Genomic DNA, 20,064 nt, shown 5'->3' on the forward strand with positions numbered 1-20,064 from the left:
AAATCCTGTGTGTGGAAAAAAGTAGTGAAGGATCAGGTATATCAGCTCCTTTGTGTGTATTCTCTTTAATGTTGTCTAAGAAACTTTAATTCTGTTTCTTAACTCTTTATAAACGATTTTACAATTATATCTGTATTTTCATTCCTGTGTAATTGAACGCAGTAAACAAATTCCGTGTATGGATGTGCTTCTGTCAGTCTTTAGGTTGTAACCTTTAGCTTTGTATCTATGGCTGATTGATGGAATGCTGTTAGTAGCAATGGGTTTTTCTCCTTTAGCAGCTTTATGTGGGGTGAGATATGAGAGCTTTTCAGTGGATTCTTGCAAGTATTTGTTATTGGTAGAAGGGCAGTGTAACCTGGTGTTTGCACTCTGTATGCTCTGAAAGGACTGAGATCTGCTGGGGCTGCATTCCCCTCCTGCCAGCTGCAGCTGATCTTTCTGCTCTGATCGCTCTTTAGTGACTTCTCTGCCTGGTTTGTCCTCAGACCTCTTGGGCTTCCAGTCCTACGCTGTTCAATGTACTTCCTCTCTCACCTTCTTCAACATGGCTTAGGCTTTACAGGATCATAGAATAGAAAAGGTTGGAAGGGACCACTGGAGGTCACCTGGTCCAGCCCCTGGCTCCAACAGTGTCCCTGAGAGCACATTACTTGGGACTGTGTCCTGATGGCCTTTGGATGTCTCCGGGGAAGGAGACTTCACAACTTGTCTAGACAGCCTGTTTCAGTGCTCAGTCATCCCTGTGGAAAAGGAGTTCTTCTTCATCTTCAGATGGAACTTTGTGCATCATTTTCTGCCCATTGCCTCTTCTCCTACTGCTCAGCACTACAATGAAGAGCCTGGCTCCATTCTCTTGATGCCCTCCCTTCAGATGTTTATGTACATTGTGCATTTTAGGGACCTCAAGGCTAATAGGGTATGTCAGCTGTGATGTGTGGCAATGGGGTTTTGTTTGTTTGGGAATTTTGGTGTGTTTTGTTTCTATTTTTTCCTCTTTTTCTTCTCTTTCTCATTAACTTTGCTTCTTGGTTGAATTCCTTTCCTGTAACCCCTAAACTTTCTAGTCCCTTTGTCTGATAGAGCCTGTTGGTCTCTCTTAGTAGAAGTGTGTCCGAACCTCAGCTGTTTCTCTGGTAAGCTGTGCTTTTTGTCTTAGTTAATACAGACTGCTCTTGAACTGAGAATCTGGCTGAGGTGTGAACAAATCCAGCTTTTTGTGCTAAAGAAACAGCAACATCTGGCTGTAAACAGACAAGTGGATTAGAGATGGATTCAGCTGTCAACAGGATTTACCAGATGTGTTTGTTAGTCTGGTTTGGCTATGTGAACCTTCTAACTTCAGGGGAATAAGGAGAGAGCAATGAGCAGTTCTTGTGTGTGCATGAAAAGTTCTTGTACCTTTAAGTAGTAGGTAGAAACTCTCTGAACTGTTGTATCATGATTGTATGCTTACAGTCATAGTGCAAGCAGCTATATTTCTTTATTAATAATTTAAAACTTCCCTCTTTCACTTGAAAACCTTGTTCTTTTAAAATGAATTAGCATTTGTTTCCTACAGGTGTTACTTGTGTCCTAGTGGTTGCTATTTTTGGAACACAATCCAGTGGGGAGTGTATACAATTTTTCATCATTGTTTTTGATTTGATTTTTTGTTAATGGTCTCCTGGGTAGGAGGAGAGGTCTTCTTGGGGGGTGGACTACAGGGTACTGTGAGGCAGGGATCCAGTCTGGTAAAACGTGGTCCATGTCCTTACTGCACATCAGCACAGATCTGAGCCTGACAGAAGCACAGCCCACACAGTGATGCATGCCACGAGTTGGTCTGTCATTGTGCAGCAAATGTACAACTGTAGAAATTCTCAAGCTGGAAGGAACTCATGAGGGTCATTAAGCCCAGCTCCCTGCTCCACACAGGACTCCCTAAAGTAAATCATATAATTAAAAGTGTTGTCCAGACACTTCTTGAACTCTGACAGGGGTGACTGATCACTTGTCAGTGAAAAACCTTTTCCTAAAGTCCGATCTGAACTTCCTCTGATGCAGCTTCATTCCATCTCCTTGTGTCCTACTGTGAGTGATGAGCTGCAACTGAAGGATAACTAAATATTAAACAGAAAACAAACCAGAGTTTGTAAATTTACTATCAAGAAAGTTGACATAGCTGTACATATGTTCCTGTTTATACAAAAAACAGGACTAAAATGTACTAATGTATTTAACTTTCTGAACGTGGGATACAAAGAAGATAGAGACTCCACTCAGTGGTGCCCAGTAATAGATCCAGGGGCAGTGTGCACACACTGGAACACAAGAGGTTCATTCTGAATGCTTTCACCATGACCGTGGTCAAGAACCAGCACAGGTTGCTCTGGACATTTGCAAGGTCACCATCCTGGGAGATCTTCTAGAGCTGTCTGGACGCACACCTAAAACTCCTGGTTTTAGGTGACCCTTTTTCAGCAGGGAGATTCAACCAGGTGATCTCCAGAGTTCCAACCTCAGCCATTCTGTGAACATTCAACCCTATTCAACCCCATAGGGCTAAATAATTGTATTAGAAAAAGTTAGGGATGAATAATTGTATTAGAAAAAGTTACAGGAGTCAATGTATTATTGGCAGAGAAGTTAGGTGTTGGTTGAATTTTGAGGTAAATGTCAAAGGTAAGTTAAGACTTAAGTTTTAAAAGAATCTTCAGGATTTTGTTTTTAGTGATCTTACTGATAGATCCATATATGACAGTAGGTGACTAGATTGCAAAACTGTTGCTGATCCTTGTGATCTTATAATGAACTTAGTTCACCTGATTGCAATATGTCTTCATTTTTTTTTGTACTTTGTGATCAGTTATGGGTTCTTTCTCTGTCTTTGGGGACACAATTCTTTTTTTCAGTCCGTTTTTCTGACACAGTTTTGCAGAAAGCAAAACAAAATGTTTTAGCTGGGAAGAAAAGCTGAACTGATAGAAGCCATCTGGGTAGACAACTTCTATTTGTAAAACACCCAGATGAATGTGGTTTTGGTACTAAGATTGTTATATGCAATTATAATATAAATGTCTGTTTATAATTCATGTTGATTAGGAGTGGATGCACTGTTGTGTAGAACAACATCCAACTTTGCAGTTGAATACCCATGCTTTTTTTAGGTCTTACAGTTCAATCCATCTCACTAGCATTCTTTGTTTGATCTTTAGTAATTCTGTATCAAATAATTTGCAGCGGGATGTAAAGCATATAATTTTGTATTTTTTTTAACATTATATGCAAAGTTAGGAATGGAAGTGCATCTCGTTTAGGTATAGAAATTCTGACTTGTTACCAAAGCAACTTTGTCTTCGTTGACCATTGAAGTTTTACATAATGTCATTTTGCTTCTGTGATAGCATACTAGTATTTTCTAAAATTTCATTTTAGTTGTTTATTTTATTTGTTTTAGGTATTTTGTTTTGGTTTTTTCACATTCTTAGTATTAGGGGTTTTTTCCTTAGTATTAGGGGGTGACATTTGTTTAATTTTACTTTTTACCAAAAAACAAACAAAAAACCAGCAAAGTTTCATGGTAAGACTCAATAAGGCACTTTTAGGAAAATAAATGGTACACTAAAATAATACCAAGTCTTATTTCCTCCCAAGGGACAACACGGAGGTTAAACTTGATTTGTGCCTGATGTTTGTGTGTTGTAGTTGTCTCCTGCTTCCTGTTACGTTCTCCTTATTTTCCTCATGGCTTCCATGCCGTTCTTGCATGGTTTTTTTCTCTGCTTATGTGAGCACTACAGCTGTTAATCATTTGAAATTATGTATTGCAAGGTATCTGAGATTTCTATGACTGTTTTTTGAAAATAGTTAATTTAAAGAAAAGTAGTAATTCCTGCCCCTTTTCCCCCATTCTTTTCTAGCAGCTGGAGGAAGGAAACAAACAATTCCTGCTTACTAAATCTTAAAGTAACTTCCCTGGTAAAAGACAGCTGTGTCAATATTATGACCATAAACCATTACATCCATAATATTCTGGAAGTTTGATACCCAGGCTGGTTGTCGGTTCTTCTCTGCTTTGAGTATCAGCCTAGGAACTTCCAGTGTTTCTGGCGATTCTGGAAAAAGAATGTTTTGTGGAGTTCATGGTCTGCTTTTTAAACGTACCATATGAAAGCAAGGGGCTAATCTCTGCATATTGATCAAGTTGTATGGTATTCTATTAGGATATTTTGTTTCAGATATTGACAAGAAAGTCATTCTTAAATTTTAATTTAAAAACTAGAAGTCTGCTTCTTGTGATCAGTATTTCTTCATTAAGCGATTTATCTTTGACCTTTTGTCTTATGTGATTCATTTTCTTTGGGTGGGATCGCCTGGTATTTGTGTGATTTATGGTGATTTCTGCCTCTTTTCTACTCACCCTCCTGGCAGTCTCTTCTTGTCCCCTCTGTGCACGTGCTGCACATGTAATAGACTTCATGGGTGCTTCTCCTGGTTTGTACTGTCTGAATGATAGGTGCTGGTGGGTACACATGGTATTCCAAGCTAGTTCTTGCCAGTACCTTAAGATGGGTGTCACTGATGGAGTCTTGGGTTTGTGGGCATTGGTTTGTTTGTTTCACAGGATGGGTCAGGTTGGAAGGGACCTGATCCAAGCTCTCTGACCACAAGCAGGGTTGCCCTAGATCACATGGCACAGAATTGTGTGCTTGAGTATCTTCGCTGAGGAGAGGAGGTTCTTGAAGTACCTTGTCCTAGAATTAATGTGGAGTAGAAAAATCACCATGAGACTATAACCTAGGCATTGGCCCCTCTTTAGACTTCTGTTGTTTTCCCCTTACAGCTGACTTTTTTTCAGAGTTAGTGTGTATTTTCTTGTTTAGATGTTCATACGCAGTCTTTATATTTGCAAACATTTCTGTTGCTCTAAACTGTCAATGTTTTGCTGAATGACAATATCATCCATCTCTGCATCCATCTGTCTATGATTTCCAATTTAATGCTTCCATAATAAATGATATCTGGTGCAAGGAAAGTGTGGATTGTTTTATCACAGATGAACCAAACATAAATTATCCCAGGGTAATATGATAAACCTGTAAGTTACATATTTCTCTGTTTTTGAAATTCTGACTTCAGTGTGAAGATTTTTTCTTAAACTCTCAAAATATTACTGATATCAAACTAGTGCACCTTTAGTGGTAGTTTTATTACCTTTTTTTTTTTTTTTTTGCTCTGCATTAGTAATGGGAGTGCTGCTTTTATTTCCTTGCAGTGTACCTTAATTTTTAAAGTTAATTTAAATTTTTTAAATTGAAGGGTATTGCACCTTAATTTTTAAATACCTTTAAAAAACGTTGTGGTCCACAGAGGTTCATGAATTCCTGGATGGCGCCCATGTGATTGCTTTGATTTGAAAATGTGGAGTTTGTAAGTGTAGACACAGTAACTTCTGATTAAAGATACCTGTTACCAGTTGTTAGAAGAAAGTTTAACTGTCATTTCTCTGAAAATGGGTATTCAGCTGATTTTATTGGAGGACACTCCAATATCCTATATGGGATGCTTCAGTAACTTCTTTCTTTACAGTCATTACTATACAGCAGTACTTCCTTTTTGATTCTAGCTGCTGAAGTGCAATTTTTTTTAAGCTTATTTACAGTGGGTATCTCAGTTTGGCTTCAATTTTATCTTTATTTTTGTATTTTTTGGTCTCTGTGGTAGAACTGTCCTGTTTTGAGGGCTCTGATTACTACTTGCAACTTCACTAAGTGGTTGTTGGAGCTCACTCAGTAGTATAAAAACGTTTCTTGCACCCAGTCATGGGTGCAAAAGCTTAAAGCTTAATTTTGTTCCTTTGGCATGGACATTGCTTGTGAGCCCCCCTGGTTGAGTTATGTACACCACCAAATCACTTCTGTTTGAGCACTCTGAGGACTGCTCATAGTTTGTCTTTTCTTAAGATTTTGTGTAGTATGCTTGAATAATGTGACCACCTAAGGAATGTTTTCCCTAGTGTTTGGCTAACTGACAAATATATTGCAGATGTCTACTTTATTAAAATCATGTTTAGTCTGCCTACACTCTTCTTTCTCTGTCAGATTCTTTTACTATTGCCTTCCAGTTTTTATCTCTTTGTAATTTCTTTTCCTGCAGCCATACACAGAAATAAACCATTTTAATTCTTAAAGTCCCTTTTACTTAGTCTTGAGCAGAAGTGTGAAAGCAGAGATCTCACAATAAGTCAGTTTTATTTTTCTTTAGCTTGTTGAATGGTTTAATGATGGATTCTTTTATATAGTTTCTGATAATTTTTTTAAAATCTGAGTGTGTTTCAGTGAAAATGCTGTTTCATAAATGGCATAAAAAAGGGGCAGTTTTATTAAAAGACAAATGACAACAGTAACATCTGGCAAAATGCTGAAACCTAAAGTTGGGTCACTTACATTTTGTGGAAGCTGCAAGTGTCTGCAACGCCACTGGAGAGAGCTGTGTGCTGAGATAAGTTGGTACTGGATACTTTGTGCTTGCTACATCTTTGGGAGGCTTTCTTTAATGAAGTTTGAAAAAAAAACTTATCAGTGGAAGTGAGGACTTGCCTGGCATCATTCTCTGACTGATTGCAGCTCTGTTTAAGTTGCTTGAGGCCCTTTAGTGCACATGTGCTGATTTTGGTATCGCCTGTTAATCTTCCTTGTTCTTTTCTGAATCCTCTAAATCCACTCTGTATTGTGATGATATTTCTTCTTGCACAGTTACCACCTGCACATCTTTTAATTTTCCAAAGTTAGTATGTTAATAAAGAAACTTAATGCGCTTTGCTGCATTTTCTGGTATAAGTTTGAAAAAAGTATTTCCTAATTTAAACAGGTTGTTACTTATATATGACTGTCAGAGGACTGCCATTAATGGCATTCTGTAGTGAAACCCAATACTTTTAATGTAATTTGTTGGACTGAGAGTTACTTTTACCTTATAATTTGGGTCTTCATTCCAGATGACATTTAATTAGTGGCTTCTGTAAATTATTCCTGGAACAGTCCTTACTATGCTGCCTTCCAGAAATGGGAAGCTAGCATTTTATTGATATGGATAATACTAGTATCTTGATTTAATGATAGTTAAGTAAACAGTGTAACATGATACATTTCTAAAAGAGAATGGAAAGTATTAGTCTAGGCATTATACCTGAATCAGTATGAAGAATAACCTGGATTTACGTAAGCACCTTTGGTCCAACGCACTAAAGTTTTCTATTTTATTCAACAGCAAAAAAAATTAATTTCAGCTTGCCAAATTTCAGTTTGGAGTGGCTTTTTATAGCCAAGTTATAACTCTCTAGCAGTAGAGACATTATGGAAATAGGTTTAGTTTAGTTGGATAATGCAAGCCTCTAACACCAAAGTCACTTCTCACCTTGCTCACTTGTTGTCAATCAGCTGTATGCCAGCAGGAGTTTACCAGGGTATAAAGAATTTCTGTAAATGACTTAAATTGTTATGTTATTTGTTTTATTAATAATACTAATGAAGGAGAAAGATGCCTGCCTCTTCCACTTCTGTAAGTTGCTGAGTAATCTCTTAATGATATCTTGTTGCATCTTTTGTGGAAATTACATCTTGACAAATTTTTTCATACGTCCTGTGTTGTTGAAACAAAGTGATCTTCAAGCATTTGTCATGGTTTACATTAATTCATGCAGGGATGCTACCCAGTGAGGCTGCAGAAATAAAAAATGCATAAAAATAATAACAAGAAATTCCAAACTGTATTGAAAAAGGAATAGAGCTTTGGAGTAAAATTTGTAGTGTAATTTATGAGATGGAAAAGATTTTACTTCCTTGCAATGTCCAAAGAGACAATTTAGGAAAATGTTTTTGCGTCTTCTAAACTGTTTTTGGATTGTTGATGGAATGGCCTGTGACAGTGAGAGGCCGCTGGTCATCCTGCTTGGTTGTGGAGAAAGTGTTGATCAATATTTGCCAATCCTTTTTTTCGGCTACATGTTCTTGTTGGGATGGTATGAACTGTGGAAATGTATATTTAGTTCTTTACACATTCAAATTTTATTCCATGTGAACCACTTACTAAATTCACTTGAGCTTCTAATGCCTTTGTGAACATGAAGAAAGTGTTATTCTCACTGTCATATTAAAAAATGTCTTGCAAACATAGATCTAAAAGTATATATATATCTTAGCCTACATAAATTTGATGTATACTTTCTTAGATTCTGTATACATTATTTTTAAGTTATCTTAAGAATAACTATATAGATAATTATATATTCAGTGAAAGTTCTGAAAAATAATGATTATAGAGTTTGCTAAGTTGGTCACTGTTTCTGGAGATCTTCTAAGTCCTCATGTTTGGGTTCTGGATTTTCAAGAGGAAGTGGTAGTAAGGCAGGAGCCAGACTTGCAAGGAATCAAGGGTTAATTTGGTAAAGTTTGCTTCATCACTTGGGTAAGACTTCTACAAAACTATCTGGAGGATTTAAACACATGTATATGTCTCTGGAAAGTCACTGTTGACACATGATGTCTTCATGTGTGTTAAGGCACAGTTTGTTTAATGATTAGCACAGTTAATTAAATCACCATAGGCAATGTAAACTGTCAACCAAACAAAATACAATTAAATGGAGTGTGGTTTAAGTCCTCCAGTAGATCATTGACTTAACATCCTCTAATGATATTTATTGACCTATGAAGTATATTTGCATAGATACTGAATATGCAAGATATCAATCCATATTTTATTTGCATAGTCACAGTCAGTATTTTAAAGTATTGAGTAAGTAGTATATGTGAAGTTAAGCTATTCATGAAGTTATCTACTCTATAGAAAACATCTATGAATGTTTTAGTAATATAATGGCCAGTAGACTTAGCTGGAACTGAGTAGCTGTTGGATGCTACTGATTATGTAGAGAACTCATGTGTAGTTTATTTATTTGAGCTTGACCAATTTTGGCAGTGGTACTTACTACTAATTAACTCTGTTCAGATTAATTGATTGTTCCCATTTGTGGTCTGGCTGATAGTCATAATTTTAGATTAAATATGATCTTGTGATTTTTGTCACAAGAGGTGGATGACTTTTTAATCCATCCTGATCTAATGTCCAACAAATGTAACTTCTGCTTTTGGGATTTTTCCATGCTTTAGTTTTCCTGTTGTCATTGTACAAAGGGTATGTGTTTTGTAATCTTTCTTTCTTTTGTCTGTAGTAGTTTCTTCCACCTCACCTCCCTTATAACTTAGTTTTTAATTTGTCATGCTATTTTATACATACTATTTTTCAATATCCTTCTGAAGACTGGCTCTTGGTTCCTGACTTTAGGTATTTGAGAAGTTACAATTGCAGTGGTGCTTCTGTGTTGACACAAGCAGTTTCTGGATATCTTAAGTACTGCTGTATCATCTCCATGTGTACAAAGAGTAAAGTTTGTATCTTAAATCCTCTATTAGCTTAAAATATATTTATTTTCTTCATAGTTTTTGAAGTCTTAGCTTACAGTACTGTTTAAGATAACTAAAAAAACCAAAGTCTGATTGAATCATGATTTTTATTCCTATTTGTTAGGACTGGAATTTGTTATATATTTGCTCAAGTTTCTTGTGACATCTATCTCCCTTCTTTATCCTCATATAACAGCAGAAACAGGGCACATGTTAAAGTTTAGTTTATGTCCTGGGATTCTGCATGGTGCAAAGCATTTCATGGTCTGAATTGTTTTCTTGCCTTAAAAAAGGCATCCATGTGAACATTTTCCTTTTTCATAGGATCATTAAGGTTGGAAAAGACCTCTGAGATCATTGAGTCCAACTGTTAACCCAGAACCACTGTGTTCTCCACTGAACCATGTCCTCAAGTGCTACATCCACCTACCTTTTGAACACTGCAAGGGATGGTGATTCTACAGCTTCCCTGGGATGCCTGTTTCAATGCCTGACCACTCTTCTGGTGAAGAAATTTTTCCTAATGTCAAATCTAAACCTTCCCTAGTGCCATTTGAGGCCATTTCCTCTTGTGTTGTCATAGATTACCTGGAAGAAAAGACCAATCCCCACATCACCACACCTTTTTTCAGATAGTTTTTGAGAGCAGTAAGGTCCTACCCGAGTCTTCTCTAAGCTAAACAACCACAGCCCCCTCAGCCTCTTCTTGTAAGACTGTTCCCTTCTCATGATGTATATGGAATAGTACTGGATGTTTGAAAACATGGTGAAAAACTTCTAAAATACCATTTGTTAAAAAAAAATAGAAACTGTCAGCTGAGTCTGTTGAATCTCAAAGATGCTTTGAAAGAATTTCCTTCTTTCAAAATGCTTGTCATCTCAGACTGTTTTCTTTTGCAATACACTGAATCTGTAAAAATGAATTTTAAAAGCTTTTTGAAATTCAGTCATTGAATATCAGATCACTGGCTTATGGATTTTCATTTTCAACATGTTGTACATACAGCTAGCCTTGAGGCTGCTGTTCTTAGCTGCTACTGTCTTCTTTTTCCATGACAGAAGTTCACTGAAACAGCTGATGTATCTAATGTGAAATCACAGAGACTTGCATTTGGTTGGAATCACCAAAACACCTTTCCCCCCCCCCCCCCCCCCGCTCCCAAGTAAAATCCTAGATTCTACTAAGTGTTCAACACAGATTATTTTGATAAAGCTAGGTATGCACAGTTTTATTGGCAGTCCAGAAGAACAGGAACTTCTAGCAGTGGAATGTAATGAAGTTTTACTTAGGTAATTGAAGTTACAACTGTTGTACAAGTTTGCTTAGCATTGAATTTCTTTTTTGAATGCTAGGTTTTGTTTTCTTCTGTTTCTTTTGAACGGTTTTTGTTTCTCTCAGTGTTAGAAGCTTTATAATTCTTTATCCTTTATGTTCTATTTCTTAGAACCTTTTTAGAATTATTCTTGACCCTGTAAGACTAGGTGTATTAATTCTCTAGAAATTGAAGTCCTGTTAATTTTTTCTGTACCTCTGAGAGGGATAAGCTGTGTTCATCCCTGTCTGTAACCTTGGCTGACTGTTAGGTGCTAACACTGCTGCTCTCTCACTCTTCTTGCTTAATGGAACAGGGAAGGAAATAAGAAAAATGCTCATGGGTCAAGATAATTACAGGGAGATTGTTTTCATTCTCCACTAACCTTGGTGGCTGCAGGTTTTTCACACTTTTATTCCTAGTAACTGCTATACAGCATTTTTTTGTCAGTTCTTAAATGCATTATCACAGAGGCGCTGCCAGCATCACTGATGGCTCAACTTTGGCAAGGGATGAGTCCATTTTGGAGCTGGCTCTGTTTGTTACGGGGGCAGCCCCATGTCTCTTCCCACAGGGGCTCTGCCTTCAGCCTCCCCCACTACCAAAGCCTTGCCACATAAACACAATACAGATGTTCAGTTTCATGCAGACCTTGGATGCCACTGAAGCTTAAAAGCTTGGTTGCATGGCCATTGGACATATTGGCTGCACAGTTGAACTTGACTGTAATGTATGAGTTTCAGTCTTTGAATTATTTCAAAATGTGCTCCAAATGAGACTACATCATCATGTTCTAATCAAGTTTCCACTGCATTTGATGTGATCTGACAGCTATCCACCCCTGGAAAATGGAGTTTTGTTCCCCAGTTCCCCTAGTTCCTGTTCTTTCCCTTGAGTTAGCTGTGATGCTTGTCACACGCTTTTCAAAAACAATTAGGCTTGTTTTTTGAGTTGGTGAGTTTGATTGGTCCAACAAAGCATCTGATGCTTTTATGCATTCTCATCTTCAGGCAAGCAAGGCTCCCTTCTGCTGTGATGAGCTGTTAAAATGAATTTAGGTGTAATATATAACATCATCCCATCTGAAAGGTAGAGTGTAATGTCTGTGTCATATGGCAAGAAGAGTGAACTTCATTACAATTTCTGTGTGCTTTTGAGGAGTCCTAGACTTGACATGGACTTGTCATTGCAGCATGTTAAAAAAATATAACGGGGATAAAAGTGGCATCATATTTTAGTATTAGAAAAAGTTACTTCAATGAGCTTTGTTTCCTCCCAGCTTTGTCGCCGTCAATTTTTACTACAAGTGCAAGCATGTGGCACTGTTCCTTCCTCTGCTGGGTGCATGTAGGGGCAGAGAAGATGACAAACTGAGTTGATTTTCATGTATCTGTTGAAGTACATTGCATATCATGCCTGTTGAATGAAATCTGATTATGTTTGTTCTATTCATGTTTTCCCTATTTACAAAAAATTTGTTGTGCTCTATGTGTTCTTTGCAAAAAAAAAAAAAAGCCAATGCTAACTTTTTGTTTGGTAAAAGATAAGGTGAAGATGAAGCAAAATCTGTAACTTTGGTTGTTTTCATGAAATATGAACTGAAGAATACAAATCCTGATACTTGGGATTCACAGTTCAGAACAGCCATGACTGCTAGAAGTGGATCATACTTTTAACTAATAAATAAAAATATCAAGACAATGACAAAGAAATTTGTTTCTTTTGTTACATTTTTCATTTGTAACTGCCCTGGTACAGTCTTTTTCTAAGATCCTGATTGTTCCCACAAATGCCATCTAGATTTTTTCACCGTCTTTTGTATTGATTGCTTTTATGTAAGTAAGGATTTCAGTTCAGCTTCCTTCTCTAAAGCAATGAAACTCTGCATAACTTAGAGTGGATTACATGGTAGTTTTCATTTGCATCAGTTTAAAGGGACTAGAAACCAAGTAGCTGAGTTGTGTTCCTAGTTAGAATTTAGGAAGAAGATACCATTGCTTTTCTGCAGTCTTTCACTTGAAAACTTGGTTTTAATGACGTAGAGGAAAGACTTGTATTTTTCATTCTCTATTTGCTGCTTGCTTGGTAGTATTGGGGATTTAGAACTGGTGATGTGTAACAATTAACAGCACTGGTGTTTAGGCATTTTGGAAAATTGCATTTTCCAAAAGAGTAAAAATGGACACAAAGTCCACTTCAGATGTCTGAACACCCAAGCTAGCTAGGATCTGTTATTACCAAGAGATGGCAACAGATCATACAATACAGTAAGATTCTTTGTTGCATCTTGTTAGTGTGAAGATCAATGACATTCTGAAATGAGGAGTTTTAGCTTTTTTCTGATGTGTACTTCTTGGAAGCTTTGTTGTGTCATAGGACAATCTACCTGCATATCAAAACTGTTGCTGTCTCCCACAGTATAGATTACTGAAACCAATCAAAATATTTTGTCCTTTTTAGTGTTTGTACGGGTTTGTTGGTATATTTCTAGTTGGATTTTGTTTGTCAAAGTGGGACAGATATGGTTAAGCATGAACTAGTTAAACAGCATTGTCTTGTTAATTTCTTTCCACAGTTTTAAAACCGTGAAATCATGGCTCATTCAAAGACGAGAGCCAATGATGGAAAAATCACATATCCTCCAGGAGTCAAAGAAATCTCTGATAAAATATCTAAAGAAGAGATGGTGAGAAGGCTAAAGGTTAGTAAGCAACTAATTGCTTGCAGATTAAAGTTTCTTGTAAAAGATGTTCAATAATCCTATATTTTATATCTGAAATGGGTTTTTTTTTCCCCTTTGGCTTTACCTTTTCTATGCATAGAAGGAGAAAATTGTTTGCTCTTGTGCCTTCTCTTCTACCACTTTCTTGAAATGGCTTGTTCAAAAAAGGTTTAAATGCATTTAAAAATCACAAATAGAAATGAGCTGCCTTAATTTAAAATGCTGCTTAAATTTTATTTCAGCTACTATGCTAAGTCAGTACTTTCATTGTTTTCCAGTATTTTCCTCTCTAAAAGAGAGTAATAATTTTGGAAATAATTTGTATACGTCTCAATACATTCTTTTTATGCCTTCACACTCTTCGGTTTGTTAATAAAAACCTTTATTGTTGTTGTTTTAGCCTGTATCATGATGAAGGTAATTTTTGTTACACTTTAGTATATATGGTTTGACTACACTTACAGTCTTTGATGTATTTCTGTCTTGAATTTCTTGACCATTTTATCTGGCCTAAGTGTACAGGAAAGTTGGACAGATTTGGAGGCTAATTTTGTTACTACAGTTCTGCATCTACCTTTGTACTCTCACAAAAAGACAGGCCTGTATTGTGCAGGAGGAGTGCCTACAGCTTGGGCTTGCCCTGTGAAACAGGAGGGAACAGATGTGGGAAGGGAACCTTAAGTAGTCTAACAGATGAAGGAGCTTAATTTGGAATTTTCTGAAGTAGCTTTAAGTCAGTTGGAACTATGGGTAAATGAACAAAAACCAATAAAATCCCAGACCACAAGGATTGCTTCTTGTTTTCCCCCCAGTAACTTGTTTAGGCTTTGGGATTTTGGTTGATGGACTTCAGTGAGTATATTGCATTCTATGGTACTGAATAAAAGACAACGTTTATAACTTTACATATGAATGATTCCTAAGAGAAGGAATTCTTTGTTAGCACTTGCATATTTTTTCCAGCTTGTGGAAATGCAGCACCACAGTTCTTACTAATCATTTTTCTCCTGTAGCCTAATTTCATTTCTGGCCTTGAATGTCTAGTCCCTTCTGTCATCTTGATCTGTCTTGCAGAATAAGAGGACCTTGTAAGATGTCTTGTGTTTCTTGTTAGTTGTTTATTCTGGCTGTGAACTCATTGGTGCTCAGGCAGGGAAAAAACTGAAGTATTTCTTTTATGAGAGGTTGAATGTTCCATGCTACACCACAAGTGTACAAAACTTCAGTATAAACACAGTTGCAAGTGCTAAAGAACAGTGGTTGATAAATAAGTGAACTATTAGCTTCTTGATTTCTCTGAATGCCAAATTCATGCAATTATTAGGGAAAAAGCACTCTTCTGTACACAAGCAGACATTCCGCTGTTTGTTGATAATGATATATTAATATAAATGCAAATTATTGAGAGATCTGAGAATAAAATGGAAAATATGCAGAGTGAATTTCTGTATTAGCATAATTTACATTGGACATTTTATGCATTTTGAATTGATGCCCTCTTGAAGTTTATAATAGATTTCAAAATGTGATAGAAACTAAATGGTGACAGTTGTCAGCTAGCACTGAAGACAGAAAGAAGGTGATAAACTCTTGGAAATGATGAGTAGTGTGGGAAAAGCATTTTTCCACAGTTTTTTTTAATACACAAGAACCAAATCATCATCTAATGAAATACTAATTTTAGACCAGCAGTCTAATAATGCACTTCTCTGTCAGTTTCATACCAGTAAATTCCAAAGCTTGTTTCTGTGGAATGATGTAGTAAAAATTGAATGGGTTAAGAAGTATGTGCCACATCTGGAAGATGAACCTCCAGGAGTATAAACTGTGGTGGTCTGGGTGTGATTTCAGGCTCTGGAGTCCCCTAACTTATTGCTTTGCAGGAACCTGGAAAACCAGGCTAGGACAACTAACTTGTTGTCCTTTGTTTTTCCTTAAACACTGTGATGGATTGCTCTGCAGAAAGGATGACTGATCTTTGTTGTCCTGACTTGTACAGATGTTCATGCTATCAGGGAAAAAACATGAAAGGTTCATTTCCAGAGTAGAAAAACTTGCATACTTGTTGCAAGAAGTATGAAAAGACTACTTTTCATGGAAATGAAAACAGTTCTGACTTGTAAATTAATTAGTGTATAAGGGCACCAGTGCACTTCAGGTCTTGTGCCTGACTGGGGAGGCCTTTTTTTTCTTGCAATGGAAGTTGTGTCTGCCTAAGCTGCTGATCTTTTATGCCTTTTTGTAAAGGATTCTCATATGTTTGAAAACTTCACAGCTACTGTGATCCTAGTTATGTAGAAGTTTGGGATTTTTTTGAGTTTGGCTTCTTACTCCCTGACCAGTTATAGTAAATTTTTTGGAGGGGGAAAAAAACCCAACCAAACAACAAACTATAGCAAAATAAAGTATTTTGCAGTGTTACAGGATTCTGGGACTTTAAATTATTATTCTTTGAATAACATCTCTTCTTGCACTGAAGAAGTAGATAGGAGTTTTGGCTTTAATTCTCAGGATTGTGTAATTAAGGGTTTAGTATAATTTTGTTAATTTTACATGAGCTGAACTCCTTAAAATAACTCTGCCTCTGTGAGTCAGATAAGGAATTACTTTGTTTTGTCAATAAATTTCTCTCCTTCAGAAAGTTTTTCAAATATAATAATTCTCACCAACTAACAGTTACTAAATATAGCTTTTCCTACTTTTGTTTTATTCAGCATGTTAAATATTTGGTGTCCCAGACGTTTTTTGTTCCATGACTTCAGTAACTGGATCCTCATAATCCTAGTGGTCATTTTAGTCTTGTTGGACAACATCCTTGCCACTCAGCTGCCTGGATTTATATATCCATTTGCTGCAAGTGTGGGCTCTGCTTCTGGACAGCACAGGGAATAGAATTTTCCTCAGAGCCGTAATAGGCAAAAAACCTTAAACTGAAAGAGAATAGGAAGAAAAAATCGTCTCTGAATAGTTGAGAGAGAAACAAATATTTTTAATAAAGTTTTGCCATTGTCTGAATTTTTAAGTAACAGTCTATTTTTAAGTAACAGTAACAAGCTGTAACAGTGAATCCTGTTGCACTTCTTCAATTGTCAAACTTGATTATATGCTTTCTCAAAAAGATTTGGGAAGTCTACAACTAGACTTTCAGTATTTCTGCTGAGGCTATGTGTTGGTTCAGTTGATAGAGGACTTGGCCAGGTATTTCCTGTGCCCTGAAAAATGAAAACACTGGTTGCTCAAGTAAGTACTACTGCATAGCTAATAATGCTTCTGACAGAAGTTGCAGAAAACCAGAAAAGAAACTTTTAGTAAGGATTCTGTTACACGAAGCATTTAATTCTATATACTAATGTCTGTCTGTCTATTTAGATGGTTGTGAAAACTTTCATGGATATGGACCAGGACTCTGAAGAAGAAAAGGAGCTCTACCTAAATCTTGCTTTACATCTTGCTTCAGATTTTTTCCTCAAACATCCTGATAAGGATGTGCGTTTGTTGGTAGCATGTTGTCTTGCCGATATTTTCAGAATTTATGCCCCTGAAGCTCCATACACTTCACCGGATAAACTGAAGGTAAATAAAATTAATCTCTTTTTCCACAGCAGGTTTTTACACTCAGTGATTAATACAATTGGTCACGACTGCTTTTTGCCTCCTTTTATTTCTGGTTCAGCCTAAACAAATCAAGGTTTTCACTTGATTTTAGGATGGGATTGGTCAAGTCAGTTGTCCATGACTTAAAGGGTTATATAGTACATATTCCAATAACTTGCAGAGTTTTGGATCTGTATTGAAAATAATTATTTTATTGAACTGTTTTTGGGATTTGTAGGTTAGTTTACTTTAGAAATATTTATCATATGTATAGCTTTTATGAAAATCTCTTGCAAGATAGCTAATACCTTCGCTTGGGGAAATGCCCCTGCATCTCCTATTAAACTACCAAGAGGCAGGTACTTGTATGTTTATAGATAAAGGCTCTGTTGAAACAAAGATAAAGTACTTTTGTACAGAGTTAAATGATATTTGATGTGGCTTGGGAAATTCTGCAATTACAGACATCACTGATCCCACTAGATGGAGATGATTGATAGAGAAATGTCAGGTTTGAAAACGAAGTACAGATCTGACTAATTTGTTCCAAAAAGAAATAATTTTTTTATTATTTTGTGAGTTCTTTTACTTTTTAAGGTAGAAATCTAACTTAGTTCCCAACTCTCAAAATCAAACTGTTTCCCTCGTGCAGTCAGAATCCCAAGTGATGAACTGAATTTTGGGGGAAATCTAGGAAAAACCAGGTGAAAGTAACACTGAAAAATGTGTGCTTTTTTGTATCCCTGATTTAGAAATGTGTGTGGTCTTTTTTGTTTAGTTTGGTTTGGTCTTTGTTTGTTCCACAGTAGGATAGAAAGGTGGTTGTGGTGGATGGTCTACCTATTATCACTTAAGAGGAAATCACTCAATTTCTCATCTAGTGGTTGTGCCAGCAGTGCTTCCTAATTAGGGAAACAGTGTCGTTCCAACTGCTGTAGTGCATCTTTTGTTAACAGACATACTGGAGAGATATCTAAGGATTTTTCTTAGTTCTGTTTTCTTAATTCTGCATTAGTGTGTAATCAGAGGTACAACATCTACTTCCTGTACTTACTGATTGCATCTCTCAACTGGAGATGAATATTAGCTTTCTCCACTGTGCTCTATTTAAGTCTGGTTTTCAGGTGTCCTGATTTCTATTTCAGTTTTTAGTATATGTTTTCATTTGCTTGTTAGGCTTAGAGCTTTAATTTATCCTTCTGAGTTGGGCTAACTAAGTTCCTCCTTAGAGTAGTTGATCTACCAAATGCTACTAAGCTTCAGATTTCATAGTGTACAATATTGGAAGGTTTACAGTACTGATCTCATACCTGAAGTATCAGAATACTACAAACACTGCTGGAACAGAACTTGGAATGGATGAGGGACTTCCATTGCCAGCATTGAGTTCTGTAATCTGTGTGGATTTCAGAATTCAGTTGCTTGATGCAGTTTTTTAAACATATTTTGAGAAATAAAGACAAGACAAACAATAGGGACCTTGGCCTAGGGCTACTGGGGTAGGTTTCTTGCAAACCCATTTCTTCTGAACTCAGCTTTTGTGGTTGCAGGACAAGCTCTGATAGAAATGTCGAAGAGTTCCCTCCACTTTATGACAGAGGTAAGAGGAAGAATGCTTCCTCTTGGGTTATATCTTGGCACTATTTTTACCCAGTATTTGATATCAAATCCATACCGCAGCTGAGTCTATTCTTGTATGTGTAACACCAAAGTTAAAAATGGCAAAGGGGAGTGCTAAAAAGGTTTAATTTCTTGAGAGGAAAAGACTTAAATCTCAAGTTTTTGCCCTTGCTTCAGACTCAGTGGATCTCTTTGTAACTTAGATATTGTGCAGATGGGATGCTGAGGAAAAGGATAAGAATCTCAGGTTTTCCTTTTTGTGTGTATCATCAGTGTAAATCTTGCATTCCTTGCTGATCATTGAAAGCGAGTTGATAACAGGGATGGAAAATGCCATGAGTAGAATAAAAAGAGAGCTGGAGTAGGTTTGCTCTGCTGGGATCTCAAAACTTGTAACTTTGAGCTCTCCTCAGTCTGTGTAAAGCCTAGAGCCCAAATCTAATTTTCTGGTGGGAAAATAATCTAATTATTTATATGTGTCATTTGAAAACGACTGAAACAGAAGGACTGTCTACCTGCCTCTGCTGAAGTACCCCTTAAAAAAGGGTAAAATGGTAGCAGAACTTCAGTTATCTCAAGGTGTTCTCTGGTGAGAGCCATGACACTGATGATTACTGAATCCATTATGCAGTTAATTGGCATCACGACAGCAATCCACAAAACAAACAAAAAACCTAAACCAAAACAAAAACCCCAAGACAAACAAACAAATCTTCAAAGCAAGACCAAAAAATATCCCTGAAGTTGAAATGTGAGCACTTTTGTTTTTGAAATTTGGATTCTAATGTAGACTTGCTTTATGCAGTCTCATGTGAAAACCTATTGTCCAGTTGTGAAATTATTGTAATTTTTTGGCTGCAGCCAAAGATTATTTTAGCCTGTGTTTTGAATTTATAAATGCATGTTCAAGTGGTATGTTGTGTGTGCTTAAAAGAGGGAGCAATGTCCTTAAAAAAGGGGGAAAATGTTTGGTCATAGTACACGAGATATTAGAAATTAGTGAGTACTTCTGAGTTTAGTCTGTGTTGCTGTCTTTAAATATGAAGAGGAAAAAATAGTTTAGGAGTAAATGCTTACTTTTTCATACCATGCTGTTATTTGAAGCATTCAGGTGTTGGACTTACTGTGCATGTATCCTATTCATTAATGTCTGTATGCAGCACAATGATGAGAACTTTCTATTGGAAAGTTAGTAGGATCTTTGAATCACATTCAGTAGATAAGTATTGCATACTGAGCTGTAGGATAAAAACTGAGATACTTGGTTAAATGAACTGATGATGATTTACCTCTACAAGTAAAGTTTAACACAAAATAATTAACACAGAGCATGAGTTCTAAGCTTAAGTAGTTTTTATGTTTGGCATTG

At 36.6% G+C, this 20,064-nt stretch overlaps 1 protein-coding gene across 3 annotated transcripts in view; it reads left to right on the forward strand.

Annotated features, from left to right (window-relative positions):
• Positions 1-20,064, forward strand: part of PDS5B (PDS5 cohesin associated factor B) — a 106,932-nt gene that overhangs the window by 6,669 nt on the left and 80,199 nt on the right. For all 3 annotated transcript variants that reach the window (XM_063149145.1, XM_063149147.1, XM_063149146.1), the window contains exons 2-3: positions 13,335-13,460; positions 16,851-17,054. In XM_063149145.1, the coding sequence (XP_063005215.1) occupies positions 13,353-13,460; positions 16,851-17,054 (312 nt within the window). In that variant the 5' untranslated portion in view covers positions 13,335-13,352. The remainder of the gene's footprint in view (positions 1-13,334; positions 13,461-16,850; positions 17,055-20,064) is intronic.

The sequence above is a fragment of the Melospiza melodia genome, chromosome 2, assembly GCF_035770615.1.
Source record: "Melospiza melodia melodia isolate bMelMel2 chromosome 2, bMelMel2.pri, whole genome shotgun sequence".
Taxonomy (NCBI): Eukaryota; Metazoa; Chordata; class Aves; order Passeriformes; family Passerellidae; genus Melospiza; species Melospiza melodia.